General features: G+C 42.5%; 1 protein-coding gene across 3 annotated transcripts in view; it reads left to right on the forward strand.

Moving 5' to 3' along the window:
* The window catches only part of Clpb (ClpB family mitochondrial disaggregase), a 130,997-nt gene that overhangs the window by 24,708 nt on the left and 80,791 nt on the right, over positions 1-25,498 (forward strand). For all 3 annotated transcript variants that reach the window (XM_070035088.1, XM_070035089.1, XM_070035090.1), the window contains exons 3-4: positions 1,895-1,981; positions 23,519-23,622. In XM_070035088.1, coding sequence (XP_069891189.1) covers positions 1,895-1,981; positions 23,519-23,622 — 191 coding nt within the window. The remainder of the gene's footprint in view (positions 1-1,894; positions 1,982-23,518; positions 23,623-25,498) is intronic.

The raw sequence follows: 25,498 nt of genomic DNA on the forward strand, positions 1-25,498 counted from the left end.
GGCTGGCTTTGAACCATGATCCTCAGATCTCAACCTCCTGAGTAGCTAGGATTACAGGCGTGAGCCACCAGCTCCTGGCTCACTTCCCGTTTTCTAATGGTTAGTTGGAGATGAGTCACTGGGCTATCTTTGAGCCCTGATCCTCAGATCTCAGCCACTTGAGTAGCTAGGATTACAGGCGTGACCCACCGGTGCCTGGCAAATATATTGAGTTTAATAAGAGAATTCCAATTCTGAAAGATTATGAGCACAATTCATCTTAGTTCATGTCATTGTTCTCTTACCTCCTTTCCCTGTCTCATCCCTGCCCTCAAGTTACATAGTTCAATTTTTTTTTCCCCCCCTGGTCATGGGGCCTGAACTCTGGGCCTGGGCGCTGTCCCGATGTCCCTCAGCTCTTCAGCTCAAGGCTAGTGGTCTGCCACTTGAGCCACAGTGCCACTTCTGGCTTTTTCTGCTTATGTGGTGCTGAGGAATGGAACCCAGGGCCTCATGCATGCAAGGTAAGCGCTCTACCAACTGAGCCACCTTCCCAGTCCCATAGTTCAATTTTTATGTAGTGTATAATTGAACATAATGACTGTTTGCTCACCCTTCCTCTCATATATTTTTTGTACAGAAATTGGATCATGTTCCCAAAAATATTCCACAGTTCACAACAGTTTGTACCTCTGCCCTCCTCATCTAGTTTGAGGCCCTGTGCTAGTTGTGCATGTATGAGCAGTTGTCTGCTTCTCTTACTATGAACTGTCTCCCAGATGGATCTTCCTGGTGGTCACTAGATGTTCCTTCCGTCCTCACCATTATTTCCTGTTCCTTTTGCCTTGATTGGTGCCCATCTTTACACTTCCTGAATTTCTAAGCACAGTCTTCCCTAAGAAACCTCTAATTTTCATGAGCATGTTCTGGTTTTCTGCTGGACCAACTACCAAAGAAGTGAGCCTTCCCTTCAGAATAAGAATCAGAATTCCATCCATACTCTTAAGCATTTGAGACACAAGCTCCCACAGTATCACATGGTTTGTGTGAAAGGAGACTTTCATCTCACAGAAAATTGTCCCCAGAAACAAATTGTTTAAATAGGGATACAGGTTGACCCATTGCAACAATGAGATGTACAAGACACTATGTCGAAAAATGAACTTTACAAATTTTGGGGAGGGGGGTAGGAGAAAAGAAGAGGCAACAATGCTTGCTAAGAAATGTACTCATTACCTTGCTCATGTAATTGTAACCCCTCTGTACAGTATTTTCACAATAAAAAACTTATTTAAAAGACACAATAAGAAAATTGTCCCCAGAGTTCTTAGTCTTTTAACATCTGTAGCCAAGAAAAACTCTTTCCTCATGAAAAGGTTTTACTGCATATGTAGTAAGGAGGCTCTGGGAATTCATCAGAAGAAATCTTCCAAACTAGAAGTCAAAAGGAGAGTTTCCTGACTTCCTCAATACTCCCCTCACAGTGCACCACACCTCTTAACAGGGTGTTATATACACCTTTTTTTTTCCTCAGGGTGAAGAAATGTTCCCCATCTGTCTCAAACATTTCTTCCTCCCTTATCCCTATTATAGGACTAACTTCTTTTGATCATTACTTCCTCATAGAAGCCTTCCTCCTTCCCTTGTTCACCTGCATCCTGTTGTGAGCCCTTATGAGTTGTGTGGTTCTCTGTTCCATGGTCTGTTTTCTCCCTTAAATTGTCACAGCACCTATCTCAGTCACTGTATCAACAGAGTGATCAGAGACACTGGGATTGGCCATTCAGTTTTCAAAGGTCTCAGTTTCCAGATTTGTCCAGCCTCTATGTTTGTTGATTGTCATTTCTTCTATGGTTATTTCTAGGTATGTCTATGATAAGCCATATACTGAGAATATCCCTCTGTCTCGTTTCAGACTGTTGTCAGAAGGCGCAGATGTCAATGCAAGGCACAAACTTGGGTGGACAGCACTAATGGTGGCAGCCATTAGCCGTAATGACAGGTAAGAATCTCTTTCCATCCAGGGCTTTCATAGCTAGCAATGGGCTGTGTTCCCTTGCCACCCTTGCATAATCCTTGTTGTATTCTCCAGAGGTAAGGAGATGAATTCAGGTAAGGGGTTCCACTCATGGTATATTGGCCTATTTAGTAGAAGGGAGATGTGGCTTTGGATTCCAGCTTATCATTTATGGCTTTGAGACCATGGCACCCCCAGATCTACACAGGCTTTGGGGTTGAAGGGTTCTAAATGTGGAGGCCAGTCATGAAACTGCAGAGGGTGATCTGTTTCAAATTGGCTAGGAGACTTAGCTGTCCTTGATAGGTTTTTCTGTGTGTTTTTCATCATGTTTTCCATCACTCAGTTTTTTTGCCATCATTAGCTCCACCCATTTATTCTTAGGTCTGTTGTTGTTTTAACTTCTTTTTTTAATGTGTGCCAATATTTGTTTATTTTTGCCAGTCCTGGGGCTTGATCTCAGAGCCGGGGCACTGTCCTTGAGCTGCGTTTGCTCAAGGCTAGCACTCTACCACTTGAACCACCAATGTTCTAGCTTTTTCTGTTTATGTGGTACTGAGGAATCAAACCCAGGGCTTCATGCCAGACAAACACACTATCATTAAGCCACATTTCCAGCCCATCTTGTTGCCAATATTGAGGCTTGAAACTCAGGACCTTGTGCTCTTGCTCAGCTTTCTTGTTCATGGCTGGCACTGTACCACTTGAGCCATGTTCTAGTCTAGCATTTGCTGGTTAACTGGCAATGGAGTCTCTTGGACATAAGTACCTGAGCTGGCTTCAAACTGCAATCTTTTGGGTCTCAGCTAGGATTCCAAGTGAGCCACCTGCACCAGGCTCAAGCACTTATTCTTTAAAAATATCACTGATGTGTGTTGGCTATAGCTTGATGGTAAGCACTTAACTAGCATGCTTAAGACCTTGGTTTAAATCTTCTCTACCATACAAATATACACACACAAAATTGATATAAACAAGTGTTATGGTTCATAGAGTTGTACTTAGTTTTGGTTTTGACCATTAGTTTAATTTTAGAACTTCTTGGACACTTGTTTCTCTATGGGAAATTGGTTTGTTCCTACTTGTTTCTTCCAAGATTTTTTATTAGTACATTAGTGGTATAAGGAGAGTTTCACTGTGACATTTCCATATATGCATGTGGTATACTCCATCAACTTCACTCTCCTTATCTTTCCTCCCCAGCTCCCTTTTTTGTGTGTTTGTGTATGCTAATATTGGAGCTTGAACTCAGTCACACTTTTGGCATTTTGTTGGTTATTTGGAAGTAAGAGTCTTAACATTTGTCTTCCCAGGCTGTCTTTCACCCACATTCCTCAGATCTTAGCCCCCTGGGTAGCTAGGCATTAACCATGAGCACCTGGTTCCCTCCCCACTTTTGTCTGGATGCTGTCCCTCAGCTGAGGACGAGGGCTGTACAACTTGAACCCAGAGCCACTTCCAGTTTTCTGGTGGAGATAAGAGCCTCATGGACTTTCTCACCTTGGCGCCTGGGCTGGCTTTGAACCTTGATCCTCAGATATCAGCCACCTGAGTAGCTAGGATTACAGGCGTGAGCCACTGTAGCCCAGCAAGCTCTTAGCTTTTTAAAACCATTTCAATGATTTCATTGTCCTGTTTGCATACATGTAAAAAAAACTTGATCATTGATCTTCACCTTCCTGCAGATACCTCTAGCGCCTTAACAGAGCCTGTTTCAGTTTTGTCATTTGTTTTTGTTTTTAGTGAATATTGTATCAAGGAGAAATTAGTATTTCTACAAACATTTAGGAAATATCTGTTCTAAGCCAGACCTTATGCTAGTCTTTGGAGAATCAGAGACCTTGGCGAGCTTGTAGTCTAATGTAGAAAAGAAATGAAAGTACAGAGGCATAGTGTAGTATAATCACTGATGTCAAGGAAGAATGGACGGTGTTAGTGAAACAGAGTGGGTGAGGAGATCCCATCTAGCAACAGATGCTGTGTTCTTTTAGGAAGCAAATCAAACAACATATGTGCTGCAGGTTATAAATGGTGAGTTTAATTCTTGATGACTTTGTCAGACCTCTTTATAACTAAACACACACATGCTTATTCACCACAGGTAATCCACCCTACCTATCCTTCCTTACTTGCAAATGTTTTTCATCAGCCAGTGGAAAGGAAGGAGATTGTGTTCCTTTCTATGTGTTGTATTTTCAGAGTCTAGACTAAATAGGAAATAGCACTATTCTTAAGAATACTGTCAATTAATGGCATATAGCTACTAGATGTGCTTTTGGGGACACTTCTCTTGGAATCTAATGAGTTGTTGGTTTAACTGATTGCTTTGTCTTTATCTAAGGCTATTAGCAAATAAGGGATGCTTGTTGAGCAAACAGAGTTGGCTCCTATTACTTTGTTTCTTAGAACTAATTACTAGTGTTTTTTTTGTTTTTGTTTTTGTCTGGTGAGGCTTGAACTCTGGGCCTGAGGGGCTGACCCTGAGCTCCTCAGCTCCAGGCTGGCTCTCTACCACTTGAGCCTCAGCACCACTTCTGGTTTTCTGATGGTTTATTGGAGATCCTCAGATCTCAGCCTCCTGAGTAGCTAGAATTACAGGCATGAGCTACCAGCACCCGGCTAATTACTAGTTTTTTAAGAATTCATTTTGTGACTTCTCTTCCTACAAATATCTAAGGAGACAAAGTTCTATTGAAAATGGCATAGTTAGCCAGGTATGTATGCGTGCTTATGAAATGCAACACACAGGTGGCTGAGAAAGAAGAATTGAGGCCTGCCTGGGCTCTCTAATGAGACCCTATCTCAAAAGGTTGCTCATTGGTGGCTCAAGCCTATAACCCTAGGTACTAAAAAGGCTGAGGTCTGAAGATCATGGTTAAAACCAGAGCCAATCCAGGCAGGAAGTCCTGAGATTCTGGTCTCCAATTAACCACCAAAAAGCTAGAAATGGAGCTATACAAGTGACAGAGTGCTAGTCTTGAGGGAAACAACAACAACAAAAAAGTCAAGGGCAGTGCCTAGGTCCTGAGTTCAGGTCCCAGTATTGGCACCCCCCCCCCCAAAATGCACACTCTTGGATTTTTTTCATATCAGAAATCCTTTTTGGATCTCTACTGTTTGACATGTTCTATTTATCAGTGATAAACCAAAAAAAAAAAAAAAAAAAAAAAGCCAGGAAAGATAGTGGTCTGGGTAAGCTGGGCTCATTGGAAAGGTGCTGAGTGAATAGTCCTGAAGGATTTTCATGTCAATGCCATTAAGTTTTTCCTTATGCTGAGTCTTATCAAATAAGTCTGAATCCTGCAGTCATATTGGCCAGGCCTAAAATCCCCTTCTTTTGTATTGGGTTTGAATGGAGAGAAAGTAGAAAGCAACATGCTTGATTCAAGGCTGAATCACCCTCAGGCATCTTCTAGCTTGAGAGATACATAGTACAATAGTCTTAATTTTTAAGGAACTTAACTTCTTTACAGTTTTATTTCTGTGTGTATTTATTAACTCATTTTTTCTCCTTTATTGCCTTACATTAGGTATACAGGCGGATTTCATCTCTACACATATTTATCAATCAATTTGCCCCCTTTCCCAGCCCTTCTCCCTGCTTAAAATAAAACAGCATTATTTAGTTTTGAATAGGAAATACAGTGCCATAGTAGTAAATCTTTAAAATATGTACAACCATTTATAATTTACTCCTTTTTTTTTTTGGCAATACTGGAATTTCAGTTTAGGACTTCAAAACTTGTTAGGCAGGCACTCTGCCACTGAGCTACACCTTGAGCCCTTTATTGAGCTCTTTGTGCCAGTACTAGGACTTGAACTCGAGACCTTGTACTCATGGCTGGTGCTTTGAGCCATCACCTATGCTTCTAGTTTCTGGTGCGTGCGTGCGTGCGTGCGTGCGTGCGTGTGTGTGTGTGTGTGTGTGTGTGAGCTCTTTGTGACAGTACTAGGACTTGAACTCGAGACCTTGTACTCATGGCTGGTGCTTTGAGCTATCACCTATGCTTCTAGTTTCTGGTGCGTGCGTGCGTGCGTGCGTGCGTGCGTGTGTGCGTGTGTGCGTGTGTGCGTGTGTGCGTGTGTGCGTGTGTGCGTGTGTGCGTGTGTGCGTGTGTGTGTGTGTGTGTCCTAGACCTTCAACTTGGGGCCTTGGAAGAGTCTCATGAACTTCCTTGTCCAGGCTGGTTTTGAAATGTAGTCCTCAAGATCTCGGCCTCCTGAGGAGCTAGGATTTATAGGCCTGAGCCATCATTGCCCAGATGACTTCTGACTTTTTGCTGGTTATTTGGAGATAAGTGGAAATAAGAGTCTTTCTCATCTCTAATCTCTCATCTCCAATGTTATCTGCCTGGGCTAGCTTCAAACCTCTGTAATCAGATCTCAACCTCTTGAGTAACTAGGATTATAGACTTGCGCCAAAGCATCCAGCCTGATGTGTTTGTTTTCAAGGTAGGTTTTTCACCTCCTGTCCATGCATCCCCCTGTGTTAGCTTCCTGTGGTAGCTAAGATGACAGGTGGGATGGTTAAGAAGGAGTTGGTTAAGAAGGAGTCTCAAACCTTTCTGCCCAAGCTGACCTCAAACTCTGATCCTCACTATTTTAGCTTCTGAAATGACTAAGATTATAAATGTGAATCATCAGTGCCTGGTTTATTCCCTTATTTCTAAAAAGTCTTAAGTATTCTAAACTAAATACAAATATAAATAATGGAGAGGAAAGGTGAAACTGGATTAAGATCAGAAATCATATTGGTAAAAGGAAAGCATAATTATATCAGGATTGAACCAGACTGTTTCTTTCCTGAAAGTAGGCTTATTGGTTTTGTAAAAATAATAAGAGACTGGGAAAGAGAGGAATAGTTATTCTGATTAAGGTGTTATTTGATTAAAATATATGCATGTACAAAACAACCCTGGTGAAACCCTAAAGTTAATTACAATTAATATACACTAAAAGACAAATGACAGACAAAATAGGCTCTTGTTGGGCGGAGTAGATAGAGGATGAATTAGGTCAAGGGACTTTATTTGCACATATGAAAATAGTGAAAAATAGTAATAGGAGTGAATTTGATGGGGTACAATATGCATATATGAAAATATCACAATGAAATTCTCCTTACACAACTAATGCAGGATAGTAAATCAAGCAATAAAAAAGAAGGCATCAGTCTCCTGAATTTTACCTAGGTATTGATTATTGTGTTATATACTTCTATTTGTGTTAAAATTTTATGTAAATAGTACCATGTTATAAATTTGATAATTAGTGTGGTTAAATTTTAACCTACATTAATAGGCAAAAAGGGATAGAGTTTTGGTTCTTATACTTTTTATATTATGCATCCAGCAAGCATCTTTTAAAACTATCTTAAATTGTATGCTAATGTGCTGAGCTGTTGGGGGAGTTGAGAATAAGTAGTCACAGTTTTTGCCTTAAGAAGCTTACTTCTACTATTTGAGTAATGTGATAGCCATTGTCTTCACTATGCATTCTGCCCAAGGCTTACCAGCTTTCTACTAGGATGGTCCTTTGGTCAGTCTTAGTAACAGCTTGAGTATAGTGTTGACTCAAGCAGTAGTCGCTGGGATCTGTCCTGTTTCTCCAGTGAGCCCTTATAAGCCATGCCACAAGGCTCTTGTTTAGCCTGAGTCTGAGTGCCTCATTCTATGGTACACTCTGACCTAGCCTAGCTAAAGGCTAAGCCACAGGGTCCCAGAATGATCACTGTGATTTAGCACAGACTTCCCTGGCTAGTACAAATATATGGAGCCTTTAGCTAAATTCAATTAGTTTTTCTCTAAGAAGGAAAAGAAATCCAATTTTACCAAACATGGACAGACGGTGGAAAGCACTTTGATGTTACAACCTCTCAGTGATGCTTTACTTAGTCACAAGTTCATAAGCAAGAAGGCTTAATTATTTGGGAAAACACAAGATTAAAGCTGGACACAATGACTGGGTATCCATTCTTAGGCAACTTGATTCGAACCCATGCACCCAGTTCGTGTGTGGTGCAAACTTTGATGTGTGCTATGACAAGCTGAAAGTCATGACCCCCTTGGGGAAGCTCCTTCAGATAGCGTTTGCAGGATGTGTAGGCGGAGAGGCAGGGTCTGCCAACTCTGTTTGCTCAACTTTGATGTCCAAACAGCCACAGGCCCCACTATTTGCTCTTTCACTGAGGGATGGATTGTGGGCCTCCTACCTTTCCCAGTGGACAATAGCCAGCAGTGGAGTGTGACGACTGTTGACCATTCCAGGAGCCTGGTGGACCAGAACAGGCCTTTGGGAGGTGCAAAGCCTGGGAGGCCAAAAGCTGTTTATAGGACAGCCATTTCTCCAGATGTAGCTTTCCTTAAAGCCCTGGTGATGGTTGGGTGCATGTAGTGGAGATAAAAATAGTCTGTGAGCACTTACCAAGTCTACTCCTCTCTCTCCAGTAACCTTAAAGTATTTATATTCCAGATACTATTCCTTTTTCAGACATGTGTTTTGACAGGTTCTTTTTTGAGGAATTAGAAATTATAAAAATCTAAATCATACTACTTCTCTTCCATACCACTATTCCCTGATGATAGAGCATACGTCATCATATTCTGATGGCAGAGTATGTGTGCAGGGAATAGTGGTATAGAAGAGAAATGGAAAGCACTTTGACAGTTTCTCATAAAGATGAAACATACACTATGCAGCCAAGCAATGTCATCTCCATCTACATACAGATATTTATAGCAGTTTTGCTCATAATTGCCCAAACTGGAAATAACACAAGTACCCATCAACTACAAGTAGACTAATATTATGGTATATCCATGCAATGGAATAATAGTCAGTAGTGAAAAAAAGAACGAACTATTCATACATCGATGAGTCTCAAAGGCCTTATGCTCATTTAAACCCAACATAAGCCCATTTATATGTCATTCTGGGGAAGATAGTACTCCAGGGACAGAAATCAGGTTAGTGGTTGTGATTATAAATAGAAAAGGAACTTTCTAGGTGATGGAAATATTTTCTGTCTCGATTATGGTGATTGGTTGCATGATATATAGTTATCAAATTATATATCTTGAAAAAAAATACCTACCTTGTATTGGGGCTTAAAACCTCTCCCCTTAGCTTTCCCCTCAGGGCTGGTACTCTACTAGTTGAGCCACACCACTATTTCAGCCTTTTGGTGGTTAATTGGAGTAAGAGTCTCAGGGACTTTTCTGCCTGGACTGGCTTTGAATTGTGATCCTCACATTTCAGCCTCTTGAGTAACTAGGATTTACAGATGTGAGCCACAGATACCCAGCAAGTTGTATATCTTAAAAGGGATGAATTTTATTGTGTGTAAATGATACTCAATAAACTGATTTTTTTTACAAATTTTCAAAAAGCTGTCCTTTAATTTTCATTATTAATTGTGACCATTGGCATACTGAGAACTCAGGTTTTAAGTTTCTAAATTAATTTGTATTAATGGTCACTAAGAATATTTACATTCTTGTTAGTGGTATCTCATCAGAGAGTACTGTATGTGTTTCAGTTGTTAATAGAAAATGAAGATATATAGATTCACACTATCAGTGATGTATTGAAATACTGTTACTAATGGTATACTGATACTAATGTATCAGTATACAATACTGATAAATTTGCCACAAGAATAGCAAACTGGGCTTATGAGCTCTCAAGTATATGATTCTTCATTCTAGCAAAGAGAAAGTCTGGGGTGCCAGACAGGGACTTTGCTTTTCCCATACTTGGACTCTTACCCCTAGACTGCCAAACAGGGAAACCTCTATGTAGATGAATACATACTTCAGGAAGTAAGATCCTAAAAGAAGACTTAAGTTTACTCAGGCTTGCTGGGCTGCGTTCATAGCTCAGAGGATGTAGGCAGAGCACGAAGCACCAACGGAACTGTTTGAAATTCCCCATGAGAGTCTGCTTCCCTCCTCCTGCCTTTGCTCCCGGAGTGCATTTCATCAGCATCGGAAGAACTGGTTCCCGGCACTGCCTTCCCTGCTTGGCCAGGATCCCTGAGGAACTGAGATAATGAGTGGATAACACGCATTTGCCAAGGCCTTCCTGGATGTGGTACCTGGGCTTTGTTAATTTTAAAATGCTACCATCCTTGCCTGAAAAAACATTTTAATTTTTCTCACAGCATTTTTAGCATTTTTTATTTTCCCTGTACTGTACTGAGTTAGCATTAAAACCTGTCCTTAAGAAAGTAGCAGCCCTTGCCATATGGCTATTCTGTAGGACAAATCCTTTGTTTTTGGGTGCTGTAGCTTCACAAGTAGTCTTGGTGCCCAGAGCCAGTGCTGACCTTTCAGATAGACCTCTGGCAGCTTCCCCAAGATGCTCTCCTTTACTGCTGGCCAGCCAGAGGCAGAGTATACTGGTAGGGTCCTCCTACGTTTGTGCTTGAATGTGGATCCTTGAGGGAATTTGTGTAAGTGGAGGTGCTGCCTTAGACATAGAGTCCCTGCCCAAGGTTCTCACTCAGCTCATTATTGCCTAGCTGATCTCCTGACTGTCCTTGATTGAATGCCTTCTGTGTGCCAGACTTGTGTCAGGTTTTTGGTTGCTGTAATCCTGAGAGCAATCCCAAAGGAAGGCCTTTAACTGTTCCTTCTTACAGATAGGGAAGAGATGCCCAGAGTTGTCCACTTAGTGAAAGAGCCAGGATTTGAAGCTGGAATCCTCAACCCAAAACTTAGGTCTTTTTACTGGACTTCACTACCTATTGAGGAAAGGGAAGTGAGCACAGTTATGGATGCACTGAGGGATACTGGGACTTTAAATCAGGTCAATTAATTCTGCCTGCCTGCCTGCCTCTCATCCTACCCCCCTTCCCTTTCTCTTCTTTCCCCTCTCTCTCATCTTCCTCGCTTCCTTTTCTTAATCTTTTAAATTTATTTTTTGAGACATGTTATATAGTCTAGTCTCAACCTGAGCTCTTCCCGCCTCTGCTTCCCAAGTAGCTGAGACTATAGGCATGCATCACACACTTCATTTGACTTCAATTCAGGCTTGCTTTCATTTTTTTAAATTTATTTTTTTAGCTGGGTGTCAATGGGTCATGCCTGTAATAATCCTAGTTACTCAAGAGGCTGAGATCTGAGGTTCACAGTTTGAAGCCAGCCCAGGCAGTAAAGTCTTTGAGACTCTTATCTACAATAAATACAAAAAAATCCAGAATTAGAATTGTGGCTCAAGTGGTAGAGTGCTAGCCTGCAGCAAAAGAAGCTCAGAGATAGCACCCAGGCCCTGAGTTCAAACCCCAGGAACAGCGCGCGCACGCGCGCGCGCACACACACACGCACGCACACACACACACACACACGCACACACACACACGCACACACACGGAGTCTTACCTACCATTGGGATATTCTTTCACTTTCCTGTTACTGTCTTTTCTGCCATGAAACGGGAGATAATAAACAGATGACCTCAAAGGGCTATAATGAGGTTTCGGTATATATATGTAAAGTACTTAGAACAGTGTTTGGTATATAGCAAATACTCAATGAGTTTCACTGCTCTTATTACTGTGGATATTACTGCTAATTGTGGGTTGCCTATCTTTGATAAAAGTGGCAGAGTTAGTTACTTGTCTCATCAGTTACTCATAGGTAACTCAGAAGTAGTAGGGCTTTGGAGATTCGTTTTCATTCCTTTTTATCTGCACATCTGGGTTTAGAACATGGGACTCCTAAGCATGATGTATAGCTGGCTGGCTTTGGTCCCAGGTGGCCATCTGCCCAATTTAGAACAGTGCCTAGTATTTCCCAGCAAAGAAGGTTGGGTGAGGGTTCTGGCTAAGTGCCTGGCATGCCAGCACCATGCTTCCAGAAAAGTGTACTGGGCTTGATGTCTTTCCTACTGCTTGCTGCTGCTATGGCTGATTATCTCTGAGTAACAAAGAATCATTTCTAATCCCATTTGCAATGGTCGTTCATGATAATCCTGTTTTGTAGTAATGATATTCCAATTCTAACATGCACCCGTTTCTAGTTTGGCAGACGCATACTTCAACCTCAGGCAACCCAAGACATTGCTCCCTCGAAAGCAGTGCCAGCTCATTTGCCTAACAAGACAGTTTCAGGGAACCCCCACCTACACTCCAATGCTCTGCTCCTTCCTAGGGCTCTGCATTCAGCTTTGTCTTCATGAAGAGTGTTGATTGAGGAAGAAGAACATCCAGTGCTCATCAGGTTTAACCACTGGGATAAGCCTAGCTATTTCTCTCCCTTTCCCCTTTCCCCTTTCCCCTCTCTCTCTTCCCTCTTCCCCCTCCCCCTCCCCTTCCCCCTCCCCCTCCCCTTCCCCCTCCCCCTCTCCCTCTCTCCCGCTCTCTCTGTCTCTCTCTCCCTCTTTCTCTCTCCCTCCCTCTCCCTCCCCTCTCCCTCTCTCCCTCCCTCTCTCTTTCTCTCTCTCCCTCTTTCTCTCTCCCTCCCTCTCCCTCCCCTCTCTCTCCCTCCCACCCTCTCCCTCTCTCCCTCCTTCTCTCTCTCTGGTCCAAGACTGAAACTCAAATTGGTATTTTTGATATCTGACAATTTTGCTTCTTTTCTAACACTCTACCAACTGAGCCACACCTCTAACCCCATAGGTATTATTCAGGGACTATGATAGGATACAGACCTGTATCTCTTTTTTGGTGGTTCTTGGGGTTTGAACTCAGGGACTTAGGCTTGTTGGGCAAGTGCTCACCATGTGAGCCATGCCTCTAGCCCTTTTTAGTTTAAGCTTATTTTTCAAACATGCTTTTGCTAGGAATAGCTTTGAATTTGGATCTCCCCATCTCTGCCTGACTCTCTATACCTTTTCATTGTGGGCAGCACAGAGGTTTGAGGTCAGGGCTTTCTCTTGCTAGGCAGGCACTCTGCCTCTTGAGCCACATAGCCACTTCCTTTTATGTTACTTAGAAGGCATCTTCTAAGAAGCTATTCCATCGCTGCTTATTTTAACAGATTTGCCAGGCTGGTGGGACTGTGGTCTAGCAGACACAGTGAATGCATTTTGAGTTTCATCTAGGTATTTGGCTGTCTCTTGCAACATCTATATGAATAAAATATGTGGAGAACAATATAGCTAGATGAATAAATGGTGAGTGACCTGGCTTGTTTATATAGGATTGAACATCAGACTGGAGAGCAGACTCAAGAGGTGAGCCATGGGGCTCTTTTCTGTTCAGTAATTATATCACTGATTTTATTTAGGTCATTGATAGTTGCCAACTAAATCAGCAGACCAAACAATGTTTGAAGACATGTTAGGCAAAAGAATTGGGGACTAAAACACTATCTCCATGAGTTATAACAGTGATTTTGAATCATGATTTTAAAATCTGTTTGTAAAAAAATGATTAGGACTTGGCATACACCTCAGTTATATAGGGCTTATATTATATACAAGACTCTGGGTTTGACCCCAGCACTGCAAAGAAAAAAAGAAAAGTTTTTTAATTTTTAAAAATTTTGCAGGGTTGAGTATATAGGTCAGTAACAAAAACTAAAATCTATATTACTTAATATTAAGAAGCCCATTCTAGGAGCTGACTTTAAAAGTCGGTGAATGCCTAGTATGAGTCAGCAGTACAGCAGCTAGGCTTCAGAATGGATTGAAAAGTACTTATTGCCCTGTGGGCCCTGCTTGTGAAGAAACAGATGGCCAAGGCAAGCCTCTGCTTTCCTAAAGTCTTAGGTCTATAATTTGGTAAAGAGGAACAGAGACTTAGAGTTAAACTGCTTTGAGTTAAGACTTAACTAGTTGTCAGTTTCCTTATCTGCAAAATAGGACTAATAATAGCACCTACCTCCACATACTGTGCTAAACTGAATGGGCTATGCCCTATGTACATCCTAAGCACACAGTAGGTGTACAAAACTATTTTTATTATTTTTCTCATCACTGTGATTTTAAACCCAGTCTAAGTGCTGAACCAACCCTGACATTCTTTGATGACTCATTTTCCCCCAAAGAGCCTACAGTCTAGGTCTATAGTGTAGTAAGAAGCCCTAACAATTAGTTGGACCATAGGTTTAATGACTTCATATTATGAGCCACAGATTGAAAGTCAGGGATGCAGATTCAGAATTATGCATACTTAGATGTGAAATTGGGATTGTCCTGGAGAGCTGTGATGAATGAACTTTGGCTCCTTAGTTCTCTACTTGATATATTCTTAGCCCTAATTATGTCACCTTTGTTTGGGCCCACAACTGATGTCCCTTGTCCATCTCAAAGATGCCTCCTTATATCAACTAGCTGCTGTGACCTACTTTGTTTTAATGGCCCTCTGAAAATGTCACTGTCCCTGATAGCAACAGAGTAGGAGCTTAGTAACTACCTGATACTAAGACTGATGTATAGGCAGAAGAGCTGGAACTAATGTGACTTAGGGGATCATTCACCAGCTTGAATTTTGTGCTTAATGTGCACATTTAGATAACTCAGGTTATCTTGCTGAACCTTAAGTTTACCCACCTATAAAATGGGACTGTACCTCACTACAAGTTGTTGAAATAATGAATGTAAAGTGTCTAACACACTGGCTGCTTTATTGTTATTATGGATGATTACTGACTTTAAGGTAAGTAAGTTAGTATCCTCATTTGAGGAAATTTGAACATATTTTCTGTATAAGTAGCGTATGTTCTGCCTTTATTTTCTAAGAGAAAAAAAAAAAACTTGTTCTTGCCCTTCCTTCCTCTGCTCCTGCCCCATGCCACAGGCCAATGCCTCTGTTCAGGCCACCCGGTATTCCTGATCAGCCACTATGCCAGGTTACTGAATAAGCCACAGCTCAGTTGGCTTTCTAGCAAAGCTCTTCAACTGTGACCTCTTGGTTTCTTTCTTCCTTCCATTGAGGTGTGTGCTGGGTTGAGAATAGATCACTCTTTGTCTTCTCCAGCCCCTGACACTCAGCACAGTGACCCTGTGCTTTAGCTGTGGGGATGGAGGGGAGGAGTTGGAGTTCGTTTGTGTGAGGATGACCTGGAGCTGGGATCACTGCCCCTCTTTGCTTGACCAACTCCAGCTGCTTGCCAGCCATCTTTGACACGTGCCTGGCTCTGCACCAGCCTCAGTTCACACCACAGGCTTCCCCAAGCCCCTGCGGCCACCAAGAGCAGAAAGCCTAACATCAATCAATGAAACTGCCCTCCCATGAGTTGGGGTATGAAAGCAAGAGCTCATTGAGATCAGTGCAGCAAGCCTTCCAACATGCACTCCCACTTCTAATCTAATTACAGCCTGATCAGCAAATTAATTGGCTGTGGCTCTACAGAGAATTCCCCAAATCCCAAGAGCTGCCACTCCGGGACCACCCTCCTGTTCATGTTCTGTCACCCAGGAAGGGCCTGGTGCTCAGGAGAGGCTGATAGCCTAATTTGGACCTTCAGGTGAGAGAATACTGGGCAAGGCAGAGGCAGTTTTCTTCCAGCTTTCTCTTGCTCTTCCCATCAAATAAAATAATTTCATTTATCTTTCATTCATGTATTCATGCATTCATTCAGAAAGCATATGATGACTTCTCACTGTGATCCAGGTCTTGAGGAAGGTGCTGAGAAGTAAAGTGGAGAGACTTGGTCCTTGCCCTATATCGTAGTGGAAAAGTAAATAAAATAGCCAATCATGCTAAATGACCAAGAGTCACCTATCGTGGCATGAGTACTGGATACTGGGCATACAGAGGAAAGAGAAGGGACCTACACTGGGAGTCAAAGGGCTTTTGGTGTGAGGAGCCCCAAGGTAAAAGAACATTAACCATTTGAAGCCCAGACAGCAGAAGCAATTATATTTTTGGCCTTTGAAGTACTCCAGGGAGTTCATTGTTTTCACTAGGCCCTTGATTCCTCAGCCCCCAAGATTAGTAGTAAACTCTGAATTCTATAGTTAAGGAGGCTCAAATGAAATAAGCCTTTGAAAGAATGGTCAAGGAAGGGAATAAAGAATCAGTCAGCTTGTCCCCTCTACCCCTTTGGGAGGAAAGCCCTTTTTGCTTTAATCTTTTCTCTTTTCTTTTCTTTCTTTTCTTTTCTTTTCTTTGCCAATCCTGGGGCTTGAACTCAGGGCCTAGGCACTGTCCTTGTGCCCAAGGCTAGTGCTGTATCACTTGAACTACTGCGCCACTTCTGGCCTTTTCTTTTTTTGTGGTATTGAGGATTCGAACCCACGGCTTCATGCATACTAGACAGGCACTCTACCACTAAACCACATTCTCCTAATTTTTCTTGATTATGATTTTTAAATTTATATCATAAAGATTTTAGGGAAGGTTTTCATTGTCTTTTTGCTTTATTTTTTTCAGATAAGAGTTGCTCACTTTTTGACTGGGTTGACCTCAAAATATAATCCTCTCATCTCCAACTCCCAAGTATTTACCACCAGAAGTGTAAATCCTGACAAGTCAGCCTGTTTTGAAAAAAATCATGTATCTATGTTGCTGCATGTGTATCCAGCCTATGGTTTCTGACTGCTACATCATAGTATATGGTTACCACACTTAATTTATTATCTGTCCCCCTCCCCCAATGGTAGACACTTATTTCCCTCCTTACTCGCTACAAAATGCTGTCGTGTAGAGTCTCTTGTATTGCAGTTTATGTACCTGGGTAAGAATTTCCCTGGGAAATTCTCTCTTATTAATGAATTTCTTGTCCTATTTTGGTATCCTCCAGCAGTTGAATCTTCATGTCCTTACCAGATTTCTCTGTTGTGCTTTCCAGTGCTGAATTTCTGTTAAAACCTGAGTTGAGGGGGTTGGGAAGGTAGCTCAGTGGTAGAGTGCTTGCCATGCATGCATGAGGCCCTGGGTTTGATTCCTCAGCACCACATAAACAGAAAAAGCCGGAAGTGGCTCTGTGGTTCAAGTAGTAGAGTGCTAGCCTTGAGCTGAAGAGCTGAGGGACAGCACCCAGGCCCAGAGTTCAAGCCCCACAACTGACAAAAATAAAAAAACCTGAGTTGAGGCATGAGGCATAGTGCTCCTAGAAACTATTATTACTTGAGAGTCACTACAAGGAAATAATAGACAGTATAGCATACCTCACATGCTAGACATTGTCTGTTTCTTCACTTTAGTAAGGGAAAAGTAGGGTATCTGGAGATTAGCTGTAGCTCTGAGGTTGGCATTGGTAGGAATATCTTTCCATGGACCACCAGAGGCAGGATCCTGCGCTGGCAGAAAGAGTTGCTAATGTCATGAAGCCTTTGCCCAATGCATGCCTGTGGAATAGTTCCTGTGAATGGAGATGTTTCTGTTAAAATGAACTTGGTGTGGTACATACCTGTAATCCCAGCACTTGGGAAACTGAAGCAGGAGGATCATGAGTTTGAAGACAAATTGAGCTACATAGATCATTTTGGGCCAGCCTGGAATACATAGACCAGGTCTCTAAACTAAAAACTAAAAAGCTCATGTTGAGTCATTCATATAGTGCTCTAGCTTGATCTGGGCTGGTTTCTCCAAGAAGGACCTGATAGCTTTAGTGTTAGGAGTTTTTTAAGTATATGATGGATATTGAAGGAAAAACCTACAAACTGTCTGGCAAGGTTTTGAGTGCCCTTGTTGGCCACTGAGCGCCATGATTGCTTTAATCTTGTCTACATCCTACTGTTGAGGCTGGTCCTTTTTTTGAGTTTTATTAAATGTGAAGGGAATCTTTTTTCTGAGTTGTAGGATGAGTCACTCTTCTTGGATTGCTTACCCTCTCTAGCCTCCAAGTGAAGGCTGTTGCCCATCAAATTGCCCGTTTCCTTTGATTGGGTTAGCAGCCCTGGGGCTGATCCTAGTCACTCTCCTTTCTCCATCCTGCCAGACCATTGTCTGCCCTCCAGGGCCAAGGGCAGCATACATGGTTGCTTAGACACGTCCTGCAGCCTGCAAATTGGACAGATGGAATCAATACTCATGAACCTGGAGAGGCCCAGGTAGCACAGTTAGTGACACTAGCCGCCTGGAGGGACAGCCTGCCACAGGAGGGGGTGTGATTGAATGGTGATTGGACACAGCAGCTGAGGATTAACCAAATTATGTCCCTTTGAGTTTAGGTAGACAACCCCTTCTTATTTGGACATAGACTTGTACAGAATATAAAAGAATTGCCTTAGCCCAGGGCTGAACCAGCATATATCCTAGGAGTGATAACATATAGATCTGGCACCCACCATGGCCTGGATTTATGTTATTAACATTACTGTGATCATATGAGAAGAGAGCCCATAAATGTGGAGTTGTAATTATGTAACAGGCACTGTCTTACATTCTTCCCCTTATAACCCGCTAGGAAACCTCATACTATATGTATTATTCTGGTAAGGAATGAGGCCACACCTTCTAGTAACTTGTCCCAGATTATATCATCATTGAATGATGTAGCTTTGACTCAGGTTCTCTATGCTTATTATAAAATGCCTTTCTTCACTAATGCCAGTGTGACCAAGCTGGCAGACTTAATATGAATGAAATATAAGTTTTAGACATGAATTCTAGCTGCTTGGAAACTTCATTTCTAGTTGAGCTCTTACCCCATATTTTACCTATGAATGTTAAAAATTAAGTCCTTTTAGGTACAATAAGTAAAATAGGAGACGGACCTCACTAAGCAACTATTTTAGATCAGGTAGAAAAAAAACCCTGTATCATGTGGGAGATGGATTCTGGTTGTTTTGATTCATGTCCTTAAGAATTTTTATATATTGTGTACATGGAAGTTAGGAATTTCATTCATCCGTTTAGGCAATAACTGACTTGGATACCCTGCCAACTGAAGATAATGACATTCAAGTGATACATAGAAAACCATCAGCATTACTAGTTATAAATGCTAAAAAACAAAAACTGTAGTTTGGCCTTTTTGTTTATTTTTTGGCTTTATTGGGTTCAAATTCAGGTGCAGCTTTTTTTGTTATAGTTTATTTTTCAGATAGGTTCTCCTCTTTCTGCCTAGGCTGGCCTGGGACTGTTATTCTCCTATGTAGTTGGAATTACAATTGTGTAATATCACATGGTTTTTGTTTTGTTTTTTGTTTTGTTGGACATGGGGCTTGAACTCAGGCCCTGGGTTCTGTCCCTGAGCCTCTTTGTGCTCAAAGGCTAGTACTCTACCACTTGAGCTATAGGACCACTTCCATTTTTTGAGTAGTTAATTGGAGATAAGAATCTCATGGGGACTTTACTGCCTGGGTTGGCTTCAAACTGCAATCCTCAGATCTCAGCCTTCTGATTAGGTAGGATTACAGGTGTGAGCTACCAGTGCCGGACTTTAGCTTATTTTTTGAGAGATAATGTCACTTTTTGCCAAGGTTGGCCTTAAACTGCTGGCCAACTCTGTTTATCTTTCAAGGAGCTAGCATTACATGTATGAACCACCGCCCTGCCTAGTTTGGCCTATTTTTGTTTTTGATTGTTTGTCGTTGTCCTGGGGCTTGAACCCAGGGCCCAGGCTGTCCTTAAGCTTTTATGTTCAAGGCTAGCACCCAACCATTTGAGCCACAGCTCCACTTTGAACTTTTTTTTTTGGTGCTTGCTTGAAGATAACTCTCATAGACTTTCCCGTTAAGGCTATCTCTGAATGGTGATCCTTAGATCTAGCTAGTCTAGCTAAGATAACAGGCATGAGCTACTGGCGTTGAGCTAGTTTGGCTTTTTTTTTTTTTTTCTGTTGATCATGGGGCTTGAACTCTGGGTCTAAGCACTGTCCCTGAGCTCTTTAGCTCAAGGCTAGTGCTCTACCACTTTGAGCCACAGTGCCACTTCTGGTTTTCTGGAGCTAATTGGAGATAAGAGTCTTGTGGGCCTTCTTGCCCAGGCTAGCTTTGAATTGCAATCCTCAGATCTCAGCCTCCTGAGTAGCTAGGATTACAGGCATGAGCTACCAGGGCCTGGCAACTAGTTTGGCTTTTTAAGAATGCCAATTAGCTGGGCACCCGTGGCTCACTTCTTGTAATCCTAGCTACTCAGGAGGCTGAGATCTGAGGCTTGTGGTTCAGAGCCAACCAGGCAAGAAAGTCCGTGAAACTCTTATCTCCAATAAACCACCAGCAAACCGGAAGTGGCGCTGTAGCTCAAGTGGTAGAGCACTAGCCTGGAGCTGAAGAACTGAGGGACAGCGCTCAGAGTTCAAGGCCCACAACCAACAACAACAACAAAAATCTTAGTCTCAGAAAAGCTATTTAGTAATTTAGCTATTTAGTAAAAGGCGAAAGAGTTATACAATCTGAAGAGAAACCAGAGAATGAGTATTAATTTAGCTATTTAGTAGTAGCCTAGTGGTAAAGTGTTTATCTTGCATGTACAAGGCCCCTAGTTCAATCCCTAATATCCTCCCCCCCACCACACACATATGCAAAGCTTATACTTACACTCTTGGAATTTATATTAAGGGGATAGATATAATGGGAGACTTTCATTGTTTTTTATTTGGTTCAGTATGGCTTGAACTTTTAAGTATGTACATCTTACAGTGGAGAAGAAAATGTGATTGTGCTAGGCACTGGTGGCTCATGCCTATAATCCTGTCTACTTAGGAGGCTGAGATCTAAGGCTGAGGCTGAGATCACTGCTCAAAACCAGCCCAGGCATTAAAGTCCCCATGAAACTCTTATCTCCAATTAACCACTCAAAAAATGGAAGTGACACTGTGGATAAAGTGGTAGAGTGCTAGCCTTTGTGCACAAAGAGGCTTGGGGACAGCACCCTGAACTCAAGCTCCACAACTGACCAAAAAAAAGAAAGATGGGCTGGAAAGGTGGCTCAGTAGTAGAGAGCTTGCCTTGCATGCCTGAGGCCCTGGGTTCGATTCCTCAGCACCACATAAAAAGAAAAAAGCCAGAAGTGACGCTGTGGCTCAAGTGGTAGAGAGCTAACCTTGAGCTAAAAGAGCTGAGGGACAGCACCCAGGCTGAGTTCAGGCCTCACAACCGGACCCCCAAAAAAAGAAAGAAAAGAAAGAAAAAGGGGCTGGGAAGGTGGCTCAGTGGTAGAGTGCTTGCCTTGCATGCATGAGGCCCTGGGTTCGATTCCTCAGCACCACATAAGCAGGGAAAAAAAAAGCCGGAAGTGGTGCTGTGGCTCACTCAAGTGGTAGAGCACTAGCCTTGAGATGAAGAGCTGAGGGACAGCCCCAGGCCCAGAGTTCAGGCCCCATGACCAGACCCCCAAAAAAAGAAAAAAGAAATGTACATCTGTGTGTCTGTGTCTGTCCATCTGTCCGTCTGTTTGCCTGTCTCTGTCTGTCTGTCTCTCCTGGGGCTTGAACTTAGGGCCTGCATACTTATCTTGAGCTTTTTTGCTCAAGACCAGCACCACACAACTTGAGCCACAGCTTCATTTCCAGCTTTTTTAAAAATTGATATTTGGAGGAAAGCATCTCTTGGACTTTCCTGTCAGAAAATCTGAGCTGGCTTCAAACCACAAACATCAGATCTGACTTTCCTGAATAACTAGGATTACAAGTGTGAGGTACTAGTGTTCTGCTCATAACACAGTTTTTTTTTTTTTTTTTTTTTTTTTTTTGTCGGTCGTGGGGTTTGAACTCTGGGCTTGGGCGCTGTCCCTCAGCTCTTCAGCTCAAGGCGAGCGCTCTACCACTTGAGCTACAGCGCCACTTCCGGTTTTCTGGTGGTTTATTGGAGATAGGAGTCTCACGGTCTCTCCTGCCCGGGCTGGCTTTGAACCGCGATCCTCAGATCTCAGCCTCCTGAGTAGCTAGGATTACAGGCGTGAGCCACCAGCGCCCGGCTTCATAACACAGTTTTTAACAAGGTCTCCCATGTAAGCCCCTGCTGACACAGAACTCACTGGTGTAGCTCAAACTGGCTTTGACTTAGGATTGTCCCATGTCAGTCTCCCAAATTTGTGATTATTGGAGAATACTACCAATGCCCTAGCTCTTCTGTATATTTCACATAGCCAGTCTTCAAGTTCAAAGATCCTTTATACTTGGGCTGGGAAGGTGGCTCATTGGTAGAGTGCTTGCCTTGCATGCATGAGGCCCTGGGTTCGATTCCTCAGCACCACATAAGCAGAAAAAAGCTGGAAGTGGCGCTGTAGCTCAAGTGGTAGAGTGCTCGCCTTGAGCTGAAGAGCTGAGGGTTAGTGCCCAGGCCCAGAGTTCAGGCCCCATGACTGACCAAAAACAAAAAAAAAACAAAAACAAAAAAGATCCTTTATACTTCATCTGTTCTTCTGATTGTGCTCTTACATTTCTCTGTTTATTCATTGTATTTTTCAGTTGTAGAATTCGATTTTATTTTTAGCAGTACAGTATTCTTATCTTTGAGCCATGCCTCCAGCTAGTATTTTTAAAAAAAATAATTTCTATATCAACTAAATTAATTGCTTTGGTCATTATTTGTTTTCTTGATTCCTTTGAATAGATTTGCTGAGCAAAAAGCAAATAAAAGGAAGGGAAAATAGAAAAGTTTCTCTTTCTTGACTTTCATGAGCCTCCTTAAAGCAAATATTTATAATTCTTTGTTTGCCAGGTCATGGATCTATACTTCTTTATTGTTGATGACTGGTCCTTTATTTTGTTCATTTGGAGGGGTCAGATTTCCCTGATTCCTCAAGATCTTTGTAGCTATACATTTTAAGCTGTAAGTACTTAAACTTTCACCAGTCGTCTTTTCCAAAGATTCAGGGTAGGTCGTCTTGTGTGGTCCATGGGTGGGTGAGTCCTCAGGCAAGATAACCTGGTACCTGAGTCAATAATTTGGCAGGCCCAGTACTTGAGTCTGATGGGGTTATGCTAGAACAAGGCAAAGCTAACCTGTTTGAGCTAGCCCCGTGCAAGAGAACACTGGAGAACTTGGTTCTGGATTAGAGAAAAAGATCATTTCTCAAATGTTGGGGGCTATTTGGCCTTGGGGCCAGTCTAGAGCTAAGGCTACTGAGGTTGGAAGCACAGAGACCAAATAGCAAAGCAAACATAGAACCTCCCCTATCAAGAGCCTCAGCATTCAGGTACTGGTCTAGAATCTGGGGCACAGAAGACTGCACTAAAATTTCACTAGGATGGGTTTGGTTTTAAGGTCTGAAGAAAAATTCAGTGCTCACTTCACATAGAGAGGTGTTGCTTGGTTTGGCAGTAGGGATGTCATGGGTAATGAAAAATTGTCCTTCTACCCTTATTAGTGCATCTTTATTTCTGTGCTATGTCATCGCCTACCTGGATTCCTTCTCCCTTTTAAGGTGTTTTCCAGGCAGGCAGAAGCCAAAGAAACTTTTGCCATTTTGTTGACATCCTGCTGAGAAGCCTTTGTTGACTTTCTCCTTTGTTCTGCTACTGTATATGTCATTCCTCATACAATAACCTGCATCATACTTTGCTATAATTTTATACTTAATTGTTTCCTTCCTGGCGAACTGACAGCTCCATGAGAGTATGGACCCTGGCATCTAGTAGTAACTAGCACATAGTAAACATGTGATATATAATTGTTGAATGAAGATTTTGTGTTTTCTAGGTAAACTGGGCATGTAACACTTCGGTCTCTGATTATTTCCAGTGTGGTACAGGTCCTGCTTGCTGCTGGGGCTGATCCAAACCTTGGGGATGATTTTAGCAGTGTCTACAAGACAGCCAAAGAGCAGGGAATCCATTCTTTGGAAGGTAAGCATGGACTACCCAGGTGCTCCAGAGTTATTTTCCTATGCTGTCCATCTGCTTTGCTGGGTACCAGGACTACCAACAATGCTTGGAACAGATGCCTTTCACAGTCATTCTGGCTTTATATTTTATTACTTTAAACATATTAGGGAAAGAAATGGAAGCCTGAATTCATGACCAAATTGGAGTGGGACACATTTTAAGTGGTATTCTCCTGAAAATGCCTCAGCCAGGGGAGCCTCAGACGAGTGGGCAATGGAGCGAGCTTCAGTGAAATAATAATTAGGGCAACTGCATGGAATGTGGATTTGCTCTCACTTCCTGAAGACTTACCCTGTCCTAGAACTGCGTAACAGCCTAACTGGTTTCCTCTGCCTTAGAAGTCCCTAAATGCTACTCTGAATGCTGCTTTTTCAGTATGTTATGTTATCTCTGAGACAGGCCCTTCCTCTTACTGTGTGATCCAGGACAAAGTATCTTGATGTCTGTGCTGGAAAATGGGTTTGTCATCAGTGCCTCTTGGATGTCATGTGGGTGATCATTGGGACTTCAGAAGAGGCTGTGTACCAAGGCCCAGCATCTGTCTAGGAAGGTACCTGGGGAAGTCAGACTGTGTGGCCTTTGATAAATGACCATTACAATATGAAGTAGAGAAGAACTCAGGTTGTTTTTGCAGTATACAGAAATGAATATTTTCCATTTGGCCTTTTGCTTAAACAGATCGTACCCACTTCCTGTCCATTTTCCTGAATCACTATGACTGAGATTTCCAGCAGCAGAGCAGCTGGACAATGGTTTCTTTAGGAAGACAAACAGCATTGCTGACTGCCTAAGGGTTCTACCTGGACCATGAGAGAGATTAAGCAGAATGGATCAATGCACTCAGCTCTCAGAGCTTTTCAGTGAGGCTAGACTGGTTGAAAATCAGGCTGTGGAGGCCCTTCAGGAAGATGTCTTTACTATGCAAGGAGAAAATTTCTCCAATCAGTAGCTTGAGGGAAATGGAGAAGAGCACTGTTTGGCATTGCTGCCAAGGTCAAGTGTCGTCAATCATCTCCTTGCTTCCCCATCTTTCTAAACATGATTCTTCATTATAGTAGGCCTTTTTGCCTTGGACAATAATGGCAGTCTGCCCTCAACTACTCTGAGAGTTCCCTAAATCTTGACTGCTTGGGTGGCTATTTGATCTCTGGCCTGCCTGTATGTCTTTTCTACCCTGCCCCCCACTCCCACCCCCAGCTGACAGTTCGACATTGAGGCCATGACCTATGCTTCTGTGGATTCCACACTGAGCGAGGAATGCTCAGAAAACAAGTTCCTGAGTACCAAATAAATATGCCCTGAGTTTTCTGCCTAGTTTGTGGTGACACAGCTTCTGGACTGCCCGCTCCTCACTCAAGCACCACATCCCTGCGGAGCTCTGTCTTCTCTTTGGCATTCTCACCAGAAAGCTCAGAGATGCATTTGTGAGATGGCAATACCTGGAAGGAGGGAGGGGATTCTTGCCTTCCTCTTTCTGCTTTCAGGATCCTAGCAGGGCTTGAAAGATACAGAATATCAGTGTTATGAAGCTGTCTAGTTGAACTTGTGCTATCTGGTTCAACTTTTTTTTGTAGCTTTGTGTTCTAATGTTTCTCTCCAGGTTGATACTCATATTCAGCATTCTATATCAGTACTCAACTAACTTGGGCAAGAGCCAGTCCATTGACATTTTAAGGTCTGTGGGCCACTTGTTCTCAGCGTGGCCATTTAAGGTAGAAAGAACCATAGGTAAAAAAAAAAAAAAAAAACCGGAAGTGGCGCTGTAGCTCAAGTGGTAGAGCGCTCGCCTTGAGCTGAAGAGCTGAGGGACAGCGCCCGGGCCCAGAGTTCAAAAAAA

This window comes from Dipodomys merriami, unplaced genomic scaffold (assembly GCF_024711535.1).
Source record: "Dipodomys merriami isolate MVZ:Mamm:240054 unplaced genomic scaffold, mDipMer1.0.p SCAF_25, whole genome shotgun sequence".
Classification (NCBI taxonomy): Eukaryota; Metazoa; Chordata; class Mammalia; order Rodentia; family Heteromyidae; genus Dipodomys; species Dipodomys merriami.